Genomic DNA, 15,255 nt, shown 5'->3' on the forward strand with positions numbered 1-15,255 from the left:
ATCGTCAGTTATTTTCACCTTTTTAAGTCATTAAAATTTTTTTTACTGTGTGTATGTGCAGCTACATATTTCTCTCTCTCTCTCTCCATTACAACTTTCAGCAGCAGGGAAATAGCAGGCTCAGTTAAACAAATCTAGTATGGCTAGTAAATTGGTCATATTGGGAAGTGTTTCGTTATAAAAACTCAATGGTAATTACATACAAAAGATGAAGATTTAAATCATCATTAGTGTGGGTAGAGGAGATGTAATTAAACATATTATTGTCTAGTAAATATATGAATATAAAGTACTAAAGAAGTATATGAGCATTTTTTATAGAAGTTATGTGCTGGGTAATAATTATACTCCTTTAAATTGCAACTGCAAAAATTGAATCTGTGTATGAATGTATGTATTGTACCAATGTTAGGGAGAGTAAAAAGTCATCAGTTAAATTTTAAGAGTTTAGAAAACAATTCAAGAGTTGATGTATACCAACTTAGTAGGGTAGCAGTAAATATCCTGGCAAATTCGATGTCATTAAAACTAACATTTTGAGTAATGAATTCTTTTTTTCTTTTTTTTTTCAGTTCTTGAAGATGCAGGGCCCATATCGCACAATGTGAGGAAGGTAATATTGTTACAGACATGGAATCAAGAAGTGAGCTTTAAATGCCTCAAGAGCATCAGCCTTTTATAGCTGCCCTTGGTCACTGCTTAATATCTATTGACAAGATGTTTTGGTCAGTAACCTGCCGTCTCTCTCGTTACGACCAAAGGTTCAGTGTGAATCAACTCTGGGTATTTCTCTACCCCACTGGTTAATATTTCTGGGCAGGACTCAACCTCTGCAGCTGTTGATGTCTTATAAGCAGTGCTCCATCTTTTCCTGCAGCTCCTGTACTCCCACTGCATTTCTTACACCTACAATTACAAGCTGCTTCTGGCATGGCTTCAGATGGTGCATTAACTGATAGTTGATGTTACTGAGGAGATAAGCAAGTTGCCAGCATGCCGCCAAAGAACACAGTGCCTGCTTGACACCTATGCAATGTAGGTGACTAGAGAGAGACCAAATGCTGTGCGATAGGGATGGCGGCTGCCCAGGTGAAATGTGATATGTGCTTTTTATGTTAGGCATAAGTTAATGGCCAGGCTAGACAGGACCAAAAGATTGAAAACTTACAAGGTGCCTGGTTTTGTTGTGGGGATATGGTATAAGAAGATTGTCACTGCAGTAGTGATCAAGGTGTAGGTTCCAACTTGCGTTGAACTTCGTGATGCATACAGCATAATAATGAGGTATAGGTAGGATATATCCCTACACTGACCTTACAGTCAAGCCATATGTAGCTCCTGGCATCAAAGTGTGCCGGTGTGCACTAGCTACATGCTAAATGTTGGCCATACAGTTACCATGCTTTGGTAATTCTTGGCATTAAATGGGTCTGTCAAGTGTATGGTATGAGGCAGTAGCAGTATGATAGCTTTTCCTTTAAAAATTAACTGGATGAGCTAGAGAGGAAGAATAGCCCCTGTGCTCAGTGTCAAATGCTGATGGTGCATGTATGGCTGTGCATGTACAGAGTGCTATGGTAGGTAGCATCCATGTCTTGCTCTGGTCTCCCCCCTACACAATGCCATTCACTGGCCATCATGTGTTGGTCATGTACAACTTCTCCCCCGTTGCACACACTGACTACCAGATGGTTACTGGATGATGTTGAAGCAGTGCAGGCCAGGGATCCTGCCTCCACTCAGTGCTGCTATTGCTGCTTAAGTGTGAGTGTCCTGGTGTATATATGTATCATAGCTTGCAGAAATAGGTTGCTTTTAGCCTTAGCTGTTCTTCCTTCTCAGATTGCTGCTACTGCCTCTCAACCATTACTCTAGTGTGCATGTGCGTGAATGTCTGTATGTATAATGTAGTGTGTTTTAACTGTCAAGAAAAATATAAAGTTGTGTATGGATGGGAATATTTTCTAGGAAGGCCTAATTTGATTTGCCATGTAAATATTGTATTTGCTTTAAACTAACTCGAAGTCTTGGAATCTTGAAATCATATTTTCTTGTGCCAAGCTAGGCATTTGTTTGTCTATTTATATAATTTTTTAAAACATCTTTCGTTAAATTTGAAGCCACAAAGCAAACAAAAACTTTGGTGGCATCAATGGACCAGTTTGTCTCAATCATTAGTGAGAACTGAACAGCATGTATCATGGAACTGTATGAAGACCTCAAGGACACAGTCATCATCATCATCATGTGTTGTTTAGTTGGACAGTCATCATTCCCTCACCAATAATGACCTAAGACAAGGAAGGTTACACATTTATTCTATATCTACTGTAACAACAATATATTACGGTCTCTCTTATCCCTCAGAGGCTTATTGGTGCTTTACAACTAAAGTCTCTTGAGGCTTAAGTTACGCAGGTTGTATAAAAACAATTTGCAGTTTAAGTATAGGGCTTTAACTTTTGGAAAAGTGGAATGAGATTACAGTAGGTCCTAAAAAGTTGTTGTTATAGCAGCAATAAGAAATTTTGGAGAAAGATATCAGAAAACAAAATTTCAGTGAACTGCAAGGAAATAGCTACCAAGATGGAGTTGAGTCAAGGAAAATGTGTTTAGACCATTTATTGCTGCTGTTTCTGCTATTACTACAATGCCAAGGCTGGATGACATAGTAAAGAACTGTGTAAAGCAGTTAGGGTTAGTGTACCTTTCTATTGACTGCTGCTGCATATTCTTTGGAGCAGCTGTGAATAATGACTAGTCAAAGTGTCCCTGTGGGATGTCAGCAGTTGACTGTTCCCACACCATCCGTTGCTTTGTAGCTTCACCCCACAGACAACCATTGCTTATACTCAAGACATGCTGTGTATCGGTCGCCTCAAAATGTTACTCATAAACAATAAACCTGTAGGTGAATCTTGTTTTATTTTCCTATAATATACAATTAGATAGTTCATGTGTAATACAATATAATTTGATGATTCAGGGAAAGTTCAACTTGTCTAACTTCTTATTTGGAACTGACACACTTTTCAACAAGGATGTAACAACACCAGTTGCCACAGTGACACCATTTTCACGAATGGTAAATGCTTCGCCTATTGATACTACCATACGCTGAAGTAAGGTGATCGAAACATTGCAGTGTTCACCTGGAACAAAAGAAATAATTTCTAGAGAAAAATTTATTAGGGAGGTTAAGGATAAGAAATATTTTAATACCATTAATGAAGTAATGTGAAAAACTTGTGCTTACTAAGAAGGAATTATACATTTCTCAAGTAAAATTCTGCAGGTACTGCAGGTCAAGAAATTATTTTGCTGGTAGGTTTGTTTTCCCATTAGTATCCTAGTAAGTCAATAAGAGTTGATTTAGTAGTATGAAATTTGTTACCATTCACACAATAAGTGAATAAAATTAGAAAAAATTTACTTTTTGGGCTAAATTTTACACACTTCAAAGTTTAGGAATCATATACTGTAGTTTAATCACAGCATACTTGCACCTCTGGGCCAAATGGTGTCTTCTTAAGAAACAGGAAAATTAATTGTTTTTGTCTTAGAATCTAATAAATCATAGCTTTATTACAATTTTATAAATGGAGACAAAATGTTGAAAACTGACAAAATTTCATGAGGGATTTGTAACTTGTCATTTGCTACCAACTAGAATTTGTATAATCAGACAATATGTTCCCTTAATATATTTTGCATTCTCTACAGATTGACTTATTAATGAGGGGTGATCATATCATGCCTTGAGATTCTACTATCAATAGAATATAAAATCAATTACTTTGATATCAGATAGCACCGGAATGATGTCTGGTGTCTGGTGAGAGTTGGGGGATGGTTTAACTTGATCCCTCATGCATGTAAGGGTTGTTTGAAGAGAATCCCATGCATGTAAGGGCTATTCAGAGAATTATCATTAAGCCAGTCAATAATTGATAACCATATTGTTTGCCCCTTTTTTCATAAAGTTTTTGTAGTTTTGTTTGTAATTTACAATAACTGGTACTAAGAGCAATAATATACATGTCATTGAAATAGAAATTTATTGTAATTTTTGAAAGTTCAAAAAAAAAAATGTAAAAATTTGTTTTCATATAGGTAACTTACCAAGTAATTACATAGCTATTAGTTTCTAATTCTTGCGGCAGCTTAAATTTTGAAATCTGTGCTAGCGCTGCCATTGTTTTAGTGTAGGTGGCTAGCTCCGCCCAATTTCAGGGAAGAATAGGTACGACACAACTGATTAGTTCAATTCGTTTCTGTTGGTTAACGACTGAACTTTAGTTGTCTTAAGCAGTGTGATTTTGTATTTTAGTCGCTGGATGGTTGTACCTGTTCTCCATTTGGTGAGGTATTCATTATTTTGGTAGCTCTCGTGCTATTTCTAGATAGCTTAGGTTTATTTACACCTAGTTTTCACTGACTACGACTTTATTCCTGACGGTCTGACTCTATTGCTTTTAGTGTTTGTTTTTGCAGCAAAGGCTGCAAGACTGATTGACAAAAGCCTCCTAAGATTCTCACACAATCTGTAGTAATTGTAGAGAACATAATTGTTCAATTGATTTGACTTGAGTTGAATGTAGGGACTGGGATCAAGGGAAATGGAAGACTTTAAAAGCCCATCTAGATAAGCTTGAAAGAGACAGGAAAAGGAAAGCAGCTGCTAGAGCTGAAGCTAGGAACTTAGCCAGCTTAGAATGTACTCCTAAATTGGGTGTAGCCAATTTAACTGTTCTGCCATCCTCTTTACCTGCTGTTTCCCCATTACCCATCCTTTGACTATTCCACCCACTCCTTTACCTGGTTCCCATACTTCTGTCCCTAATGCTATTGCCAGTCTTGAAGCCATTGTTGACCAGAAATTAGGTCTCGCAGTTAATTCTATTGCTCGGTTAAGTGTATAGGTGAGAGTCCTTATGGGCTAAGTAAGTGTTCAAAGTACAAGTGCAGTGTCAGTGGAGGAGGTGGCTGCTTGTCACTTGTCAGAGTCCACTAAACCTGGTTGGAGGCATACTGGAAGTCCTAGGGAGGTCTGCGGGATTTGCCCATGGGTAGTCGGCCCCTCCCCAAGGCGAGCCTGTTGACCGGTCCCAGGCATCGGTGGCAGACAGCCATTGGAAAGGTGTCCAAAAGGATGTGCATGAGGTTTTTTCCAGTGCTTCGGATTCCAGCCCGGATAAGAGGTGCCGAAGGCGCTTCTCTGATGAATCCTGACCTTTGAAGAGGTGTGCAATGGTTACAGATCACTCTTCTCCACCTCCCTGTAAGCATCTCAAGGAGTCTGAGCGCAGTCCTCAGCTGTCCTGTAGCTTCTGGGACGACCCAGAATGTTTTTCTCCTGAGCATCCAGTGGAAGAGCGCCAGTATTTGGCGTCTAACCACCTATCCAGTTCCCGATTGAGCCAATTGTTGTATTCTAGGCGCCCAGGGTGAGTTTCCAAGTGCTCTGCGCTACCTCTTTAGTTCCCTGCAGCAATTACTCCCACTCGTGTAGCATGATCCTTTGCTGGCACCCATTCAGTGCCAACTTGATGACATTCTAGACTTTCTTCAGAGGACACCTGCAGTAACAAAGGACCCTCTGGACTTGATCCTTCTCCGATTTCTTCAGGCACATACTCCCACAGCGTATGCAGCTCTTCGCAGATATTTCTTGGTTGCTTTTCTGTCTTCTCTCCAGCTGCCCCAGCTTCTCCTGCCTCTGCATTCTTGATGAGGAACCAGCCTGTTGAGTGTTCCAGGCTTCCTAAGATGGTAGTGTTTTCCTCATCCAGGAAATCCTTGAGAGATATTGGAGAATGGCTCTTGGAGAAGAGAGAGCAGGGCAAGGTGGTCATCTGTTCTCCGCCCTCTCGTCTTTCATGTAGAAGATATCTCTCTTGTGTCACCGGAGAAGCTCCTTCTTTGGGAGTCGCTGCCTCCTCCCAAGGGGACTTCTCTGGCCTTGTTGATTCATCCCAAAGGTCAGCCTTCGCATCAGCCAAGATCATTTTCTCATCTAAGGAGTTAAACCATTTACTCAAGAATATTTTTAAAGTATTTGAAGTGCTTAGCTTTTTAGACCGGACTGTTGGTGCTCTTGCATAATCGATCGAAGGCTGTGGCAATCTCGCAGAGGACTTGTCTGCAGACTGGCTGTGTGTGCTTCCTTGCGCAGGCAAAGCCATTAGGGACAGCTCCCTGGAGTTGGCGTCCTTGTTTTCCATGTGTGTACTGAAGAGGAGGGAACTCTGGTGTTCTTTTACCACCAAAGATGCTACTTCCGCCCAGAAATCTGTGCTCCCATTTTCACCTTTGGATCGCCTTCATCTTTTTCCTCGAGTTGAAAGAAAAAATCTGCTCGTTCAGAGAAAAAACACTTCAGAACAAACATAAAAAAGATGTAGAAATAAGGACGTTCGATAAAACGAGGTTGCGATGTCTAAAACGAGAATGGTTGGTCGCAAGAGACAGTCCTCTCTCTTTGGGTGCATAACAGGAAAACGATATAACCGAATAACAGAACAAACACCAAAGGGCAAAACGAAGTTAGAGAGGGAATTAAAGAGAAAAGGTTCATACGCTAAAATGAGTAGATAACAACTACGCAGCATAACTGTGTAGGAATAACTACGCAGCAAGAAAGAGTGAAAATAACAACATAACTTGTTGCATTACTCAAAATAGGCAAAATACAGTATCTCAAAAAAAAATATTAAAAAATGAAAAGAATAATTAAGAAATAAGTGGAAAGGCAGGCAGCAAAAGAGACACGTCTGTCTCAGACGCGGCCAAAAGAAAAAGTAAATGCGTACCAACTGGATGGAGGGGATTCCTCCCTTTCCATCGGTAGTCAACTACCAAAATCCACTTTGTTTTTAGTTAAAAGGCCAGCCCCAGCTTGTGCTGAAAGTAAATCCCCTATGTCAAGACCAAGGGTTTGTATATGTGTAGGAACGAGTTAGATATGATGGGCATTCAAACCGACTGTGCAGTCACCTGTTTCCCACCAAATGGCCACTGGAATGTTCACATTCTTGCCAGAATCTTCATGCTGTGTCCTTGTGTATAATAGGCAGGCAATAATTTTGACTATTTCTGGCTGATTTTCTTCAGCATTCTTCAGTATAGTTGTGTTTGTTTTCCGTTTTTGCAATGTCATCTGCATGGTTACAATGTGCGAGTTAGGCTACCTGTATAGATAACGAATGCTTTTCTTCTCATGAAGAAAGTAAGGAAGGAGTGGTCTGATGAGAAGATGATTAATTTTGGGAAGTATTGGAGGATGCATGCCAGTAAATTACGTAGATAATTTGTTATGGCTGTCATAAGCCTACTCCTCCTCAAGTTGCTTCTCCTACTCCACTGCCTGATTGGTTGATTCCTCTCTCGCTTCCTCTGCTCTGCCTTCTTATGCCCCTGTGTGGTTGAGGAGAAAAATGATACGGAAATTGAGAAATAACTGGGTGTACTAAACTTCATTTATCAGTTAGATATTTGACCATATATATTATGGATGAAGACTGCAGTTCCCCATAGTGACTGACCTTTTTCAGTTTCCCCAGTGAGAGAAGGTGATGCAGCCTTAATCTGTCTGTAGCCCACTGAACTGCCCTGGTCAGTTGGTTTTCTCCACAACAAGGAACCAAGGTGTGTCTCAGACCCTTTATCACCTTTCTCTCAACTGTTTCTTAGCTAAAATTTGACGCATTCTCCAAAGGATTTATGAGGTAGTGTTTAGGCGCTCGCATTTACTGGCTCACATTATCCTTTTCTGGAGGATTTATGTGACCTGGTGGAGTTATATGGGGATTATAGAATTTATTATTATTATTATTGAGAAAATTACACCTATTCATAAGGAACAAGCCCACATGGGCCACTGACTTGTAATGAAGATAGCTTTCCTCCGGAGACCACATCCCGGAAACCTCCTGACCCACCCAAAAGGCTCCCCAGCCTAGATCTGAGGTGTCTGAGGAGAAGTCTAGTTTGGGGCTCGGAGGGTGAAGAGATCTTCCCTGTGAATTAATTTATTATTAAAACAGTTTAACCAAACCACTGAGCTGACTATCAGCTCTCACAGGGCTGGCCCGAAGGATTTGGATAAAATGACAGGTCTAGGCTAGAAGCCTAGCACTGGGACCAAATAGGTCACTCAGTATGGTGGATCAATGAAAATGAAATTAAAAGCTGCACAAAGGCATACGCTCTCATACTGGTACACACTCACACAATAAATACATTTATACTCATGTTTCCATATACTGTATACTCATTAAAAAGGTATATTAAAATTCAAAATAAGTAAAATTTTCAAATTTAGTTGTTTTAAAATTCATTAGATGCCTAAAGGTTTTCGTCTATTTCTATTATTTACTCTATATTTTATCAAATCACAGCTCCTCATGAACACTAAAGTGGGTATTTCTGAAAATGTTGAAGATTCTGACAAAATTTCTTTCAATGATCTATTTCCAAAATTTGATAATCGCTGCAGGTTATACTTTGGACAATAACACAATACATGCTTAACTGTTATCAACACTTTGCAATCTGGGCATTCAGGAGGGCCACATGGACTGTTCATCAAGCGTCCATGCGTCAAACGAGTATGGCCTAATCGAAGATGCGTCAGAATTACTTGTGTTTTGTGTCTCTCTCTCTGATTTGATGAACTCCATTTTCCAACACTGGATTTTATGTTTTAATATACAGGTTGACCATCACTAATCCGGCATCACTGGGACCTGGAGGGTGCCGGATTAGCCATTTTGCCGGATTAGCCATTTATTAGGCTGGAATACACGAAACCCAGTAACTAAGCACCTCATCTTAGAATTAAAATATCCCATAAATCAGTACAAGTTGGATAACAAAGAAAAGACAATTATCAAATACAGGTAGTGCTCGAGTTACGATAATTCGACTTACGATATTTCAAGTTTACAATTACGATGGGGTTAGCAATTAATACCGGTACGAAAATATTTAGGAAATATTTTTAGAAATTCGCGCAGGCAGCAGGTACAATCAGGCAGTGAGAGAGACCAACTTACAATAGAAAAACTTCTTTTCCTCCATCTCTTTATTCCATCTGTTAGTTAAAAAAAGTAAAAGAGAATGATAAAAGGATTGTTAGTAACATTATACTCTTGCGTAAATGCGTACAGCCATAAACAACCGAACGGGAAACTGTTGTTTTGCTAATAATCGTATCTGATAACAACTGTTCTGCTTGTATTTCAACCATCGTACGGTAATACAAAATTACCGTAGTTATGTTACAAAAGGGATTTTGACGAAGGAAAAATCTATTTCTGGGGAGGGGCCCGTGTCACCCGGTGAAAAAGTCCATTCAGCACTTATTTCTAGGTAATTCCGTTGCTAGATACCAGAGAAAAGCTAAATGAAACGCTGGAGTTACTACTCCCAGAGCGAGCTCCATTAAATGGAGTCGTGTATGGTAAAGGGTGAACGATACAAACATGGAACCCTGCCCTACAGAAATTCCCAAAGTCAAAAGTCCCACCGAGAGGTGCCGCTACAAACCCATGCACCACTCGCGGATTGTACACAAAGCATCGCTAGCCGCATTCCATGAAAGCACCACCCCACTAGAATGATGTTTACTATGGGAGGGAGACAACAGAAAACGGGTGGGTCACCGGGTGACAAGGGCCCCTCTCCAGAAATAGATTTTTCCTTCGTCAAAATCCCTTTTCTGGATCGGGGTCCCGTGTCAGCCGGTGAAAAAATAACAGAGAAATAAATATCATTCTTATGCTGTAAGAGACAAGGAAATGTTAGGGGAACATGAAGACCATAAGTCCACCAAACAGGTTTAATTGCTAGCAATAATTACAAGTAATGTACAAATGGAACTGGTGGGAGATTAAACTTTAACATGACAATGTATAAAACATACTTAAACATAACAATTATACAAATAACACGGTCAGGGGACAAGTGCAAGGTATGCCTGACTGGGAAGAATGTAAGGGGGTAACTGAGGCAGTGGAGGAGAAAGTGACTAGGAATCAAAAAGGGTTCTAGAGGGAGGGACAACGTTCCCTGCCGCTACTGTTGAGAATTTAAGAGCTTCTAAAGATTTCAAATAGTGACGTTTGAAAACTAAGGGAGACTTCCAACCAGTGTACTTGGTAAGATCCGCGAAATTCATATAATGGAAGTAGTTAATGGAGGTGGCCACAGCTCTAATATCATGAACCCTTGGGACTGAATCAGGATTAGCTTGTTTGATGAAGTACAAGATCTGTTGTCTAATAGCAGGCATAGAGATGACGTTAAGTACTGTACAATAGGACTGATATATTTTTTACACTATACCCTTATTCGCTTTGGAGAAAAGATCGGCAGGGAAATATACTACTACAGTAACTTAAAGCTGTAAGTTGTAGCTGAAGCTGAGAAAACAATGTTCAAGCTGCTAATGACTATAAATTATCGTGCATCGGCAACATGGATGAAACTCGACCGTATATAAAATTGGAGAAAATGTATTTTAATCAAAACTACTGGGCATGAAAGAATACAAATTACTACTGTTTTCATGCCGATAAAAGATAAATACGTAAAGCTCATATTATGATGAAATCAAGAGAAAATAGCAGACAGAATCTTGATTTTTTTTACACAAAACAAACATGCCCCAAAACGGCCAGACGTGATTCCCGCGAACGTCATATATTAATGAAAAAAATAGCTAAATTAATTTCACAACAAAACGTATTTAAGTTATACTTCGACTTAAAAACACTTCATATAACGAAAAATATCCGTGTCCCAAATAAATAAAGTATCCATATTCATTTACGCTAACTAGAAGCAAGAAAAGCTCTTTGAACTTCGTTAAATGCGGCGAAATAAACACTGCGATATCGATTCCCAAAACAAAACACTGATCGCAATTTATAATACAAAAGCAATATGAGAATATACGCAACTGGAAACAATGTAGTAAAGCATAAATTTTTAAAAGATCCATGAAAAAGATGCACATTTGTTATGTTGATGTTTGTACAATACTGTTAATATGTGAATAGAGTTCAGTATAATGTAGGCTAGGCAACCAGTTTGTTGATGTAGCACACTGCGCCACCAAATCGAAGCGGCTGGTGAGCGAGTTAGTGCAGCGACCCGGAAAATTTGAAAATTAGTGCGGAAACATTGGAAATTACTCTAGCCGAAATTTGTGCCAGATTACTGATTGTTCCGGACTACTGATTGCCGGATTAGTGATGGTCAACCTGTATTATTTTCAGGTTCTTCATTCCATATACAGTATTTTGCCATTTACTTGCAATGATTGTTTTTATATATCTTACATAGTCACTAATAGGAATGCCTACATTTGCTCTTGTCATGTGGACTGCTTCTTTAGTTGCTTTATCAGCGTCTTTATTTCCTTTAATCCCTACATGGGCAAGGATCCAACATATTTCAATATTTTTTCCATTATTATACAATTTATGAAGTGAAAACTTAATTTGTTGTACAATATTATTTTTTTAATTATAGCTCTGAATAGCTTCTATAGCACTTTTGGAGTTGCTATAAATCACAAAATTATTAAATGAGGTTTCTTTAATTGTTTTTAGGACTGATGCTATTGCACATAACTCAGCTGTAAATACTGAGGCATTATCTGATAAAGAGAACTGATAAGTTTAGTCTTGGGATACTGCAGCATATCCTACTCCGTATCGTCCCCCTCGATTTGGGACCACCCCAGGAACCTGTTCCCAGGTTTGAGCCCAAGAGTCCCATAGACCATTATATATTTCTTTGAATTAATTTTTGTGGAATTTTCTGCTTTTGCTAAAATTTATTGGGCCTGATAAACAGGAAAAGATATCATATCTGGGACTGGGTTTATATCTGAAGCTAAACAGTGGGAACTGTGGTAGGACCACCAGCTGCCCGATAATGTTCGGACCTGAGTGATGTCAGGCGGAACTATTCTGTAGGGCTGGACCACGGATTCCAGGGTGGGTCCGGTTCTGGGGATAGGACTCTCAGCATTCTATCCAGTCTGCCCATAACATGATTAGAGTGGGGATGATAGCATTCTTGTAATACTTTCGGTCCTAGCAACGGGTTTGGCTTACACTTGGGCCACTACAATATAATTAAGTTGTGCCATCCCTTTGGGGTAGAGTAGGGATGCAGACATTTGGGAGCCAGTTCTCACTTGTGCCACTGGTGGAAGAAAAATCCCCATGAATGGCTGATGATATCTTTTTAAGGTTTTCAGGTTTATTACTATTATTTTTTTTTTTACCCTCTCAAATCTTTAGGTCTAGCATTTATAAGGATTCGAGTACCCCTGGACCCTCCGATGGTGCTGTTCTGGCACAGATGATGACCTCTGCACCCACCTTGGGGACTGAAATTTCTCCAAATGTAGATGACTTCTCGAAAAATAAATTGACAAAAAGCAGTAATAACAAATATCCTGATCCCCCCTCCTGACTTCCCCTCCCCTGGACCCTTCTAGCCATGCTTCAGTGATGACAACTCAAGCAAGGACACAGACTTCTCCAAGAAATCTTCATCCAAAATTAAATCCTCAACACAGCCAGGTTGTGTGAAAAATTTGAGAATGCTCCATATCGAAGGCTTACCAGTCTGTTCTGATTATGAAATGATCTTGACATCTTTGAAATCATTTGGAACAGTTGTAGAAATCAGGATGAACTTTACTGATACTGAATCTAAATGGGAAGCGTGGGTTACCTTTAGTAGCCATGATGAGGCTCTAAAGGCTAGTATGATAAGTGGCATGCAAATAGGTCAAGCCACAGTACGAGGAGCCTTAACAGACAAAGTTCCCAAAGACATGGATGTTTATGTGCTGTCTAAATGAGCTCAGGATAAACCAGAGAAACCAGAATGCAGAAATAAGGACTCCTAAACCTCCTATGTGGGTGGCAGCTTCAGCCAAGGAGGAAAATTATAACTACAGGCAGTCCCTGGTTATCGGCAGCCTCGGTTATCAGCGATCCGGTTTTACAGTGCTTGTCTAGTGATGACGATAACTGGATTTTTGACACTGATCTCCAGTTATCAGTGCTGATCCCTGGTTATTGGTGCTGATCCCCACTTATCGGCGGCGCCAGTCCCCGGTTATTGGCGCTGATAACCAGGGATTGACGCTATTATCGCCGATTTTCGGTTATCGTCAAGCTGTCGGGAACAGAGCCCCCGCCGATAACTGGGGACTGCCTGTACTATAAATTTTGCAGTTTCTTAAGAAAAAGGTGGAAGGAATAAAGAGCGGTGATATTTCTTGTTTTAGGAAGAACACCGTTCTTATTCATGCCAAATCCACAACCCAAGCATATATGCTGACCTTGTTGGACATTAAAAATTATGAAATCATTACAAAGACCAAGTCCCACTTAAGCTTTAGTTATGGGAGAGGAGTACTATTTGATAAAGACCTTTATGGCATGACAGAAGAAGAAATTCTAGAAATGAGTCCCACTCCAGTTTGGAGAGTGAAAAAGGCAGCTATTGCCAACATGATCATTTTAACCTTTGTAGACTCTGAAGTACCTTCTCATGTCATATTTGAAAATGAAAGGGTACGAGTACATCCTTTCCAGCAAAGACCAATGCAGTGCTATCATTGCTTCAAGTTTGGCCACCCATAAAAAAAAAAACTGCAAAAACGCTAAAATCTGTATAAACTGCTCTGGTGTCCATCATCATGATGAATGTAATAGAAAAGCAAAATGTGGTAATTGTCAACTGGAACATAAATCCAATAACAAAAATTGTGAAATTTACAAATTTGAACTGTCTGCACTAAATACAGCCAAAACAGAGCATGTAAGTATCGGTTTTGCAAAAAGACAATTAGGTCAACAACCTAGGAACTATGCTGAAGTTCTTAAGGGGAGCGCACTCTTAGATTTTTTATGAATATTTTTGAAATTTAAAAAAAATGGTTAAATGGCCGTAAGACATGAGCAACACCTTCGTTATCACGTGACCAAAGCATTTTTTCGAAATATTAAAATTGATGGGGTTTTGGGCCTTCGCCCCCCACACGGTGAGGTAGGGCTGACGTTTGGCTCCTAATGACTATTGTCATTTTTTCCTTTATTCGCCTAATTTATTCATTATTTTGATTTTTATATCACCTTATCTCCTACGTCTGGCAGTGTCTGGCAACAACAATGGCTTGTTCCTTGGTGAATGCGTGGTAGGAGACAGGGTTGCCACCATAAGTTGAAAGCGGGTGGTGGGACACTTTTTACTCTGAGCAATTTTTTCGCTATTTGCGGTGTTTTTGCTGTCTTTTTTTACATCCAGTAAGTCTAAATACAATCTATATACTTTCACCTTCAAAAATACGCTCACAGTTGATGAAATGAATAAAGGATGATGAAAAGGGAGTATATGATGACAAGTTCATTATATCAAATCTCGGTTAGATAAAATAGTGCCTGGTATTAGATGCAAGGTAGGAAATTGCAGGGGTAAAGTTCAGGTCAAATTCTCTGCCAATAGATGGGATACTGATATTTTAATGAAGTGCCTATCGTGTAGGTTTACAGTTAGTGCCCCAGCAAAGCGAATTAGCAATGGAAAATCTAAGCACCATCAATTGAGTGAGATAAATATTGAGGAAATTGAACACAACTTTGGCTATGAGAAATTCAACTTGCTAACACATCTGTTTGGCACAAGTGAAAGTATAGAAGAAATTCTTCATTCGAGAGACAAAAAGGCTTGAAAATCAAACTCCAAAGACCAAAAAGACCAAACAAGTGAAAAAAACAACTGAAAATGAGTCAAGAATATCAGCCTGGTAGCTACTAAACTTCTAGTTTCTTAGTTTCAAACAAGGCAACAATGAGTCAGGTGGTACTTGATGATACCCTCGCCTCGAGCGAATAATACCCCTTTTTATAGAGGGAAGGGGGTGACCTGGAGCCAAAAATCAACCAAAATAATGCTCTAAGGTAAGTTTTTTCCACGAGTGCCAAAAAAAACCACTTGTTGATCTTTACGGTCGTTTTTCTCAGTTTTCACTTTTTTGCACTTCAAACGCAAACTACATTTTTATTTTTAGGCCAATTTTAAAGTTAAATATACCATTGGAAAGAGGAAAGAAAGACGAATATTTGTTTGGGGCTAGATTTTTTCTTAGGTTGACGAGGAACTGGTGATAATCAAATTATACAAATTTGGGGGGAAAATCCCCCCTCGCCCCCATCCAAAAAA

At 39.4% G+C, this 15,255-nt stretch overlaps 2 protein-coding genes across 8 annotated transcripts in view; one reads left to right on the top strand and one right to left on the bottom strand.

The window, feature by feature from the left end:
- Sur-8 (leucine-rich repeat protein shoc-2) overlaps positions 1 to 2,916 on the top strand; it is a 131,901-nt gene extending 128,985 nt beyond the window's left edge. For all 4 annotated transcript variants that reach the window (XM_067111383.1, XM_067111385.1, XM_067111384.1 and 1 more), the window contains one exon: positions 573 to 2,916. In XM_067111383.1, coding sequence (XP_066967484.1) covers positions 573 to 608 — 36 coding nt within the window. In that variant the 3' untranslated portion in view covers positions 609 to 2,916. The remainder of the gene's footprint in view (positions 1 to 572) is intronic.
- The window catches only part of mEFTu2 (mitochondrial translation elongation factor Tu 2), an 84,143-nt gene continuing 71,794 nt past the window's right edge, over positions 2,907 to 15,255 (bottom strand). For all 4 annotated transcript variants that reach the window (XM_067111387.1, XM_067111388.1, XM_067111386.1 and 1 more), the window contains one exon: positions 2,907 to 3,152. In XM_067111387.1, coding sequence (XP_066967488.1) covers positions 2,983 to 3,152 — 170 coding nt within the window. In that variant the 3' untranslated portion in view covers positions 2,907 to 2,982. The remainder of the gene's footprint in view (positions 3,153 to 15,255) is intronic.

The sequence above is a fragment of the Macrobrachium rosenbergii genome, chromosome 11 (assembly GCF_040412425.1).
Source record: "Macrobrachium rosenbergii isolate ZJJX-2024 chromosome 11, ASM4041242v1, whole genome shotgun sequence".
In the NCBI taxonomy this organism is placed as follows: domain Eukaryota; kingdom Metazoa; phylum Arthropoda; class Malacostraca; order Decapoda; family Palaemonidae; genus Macrobrachium; species Macrobrachium rosenbergii.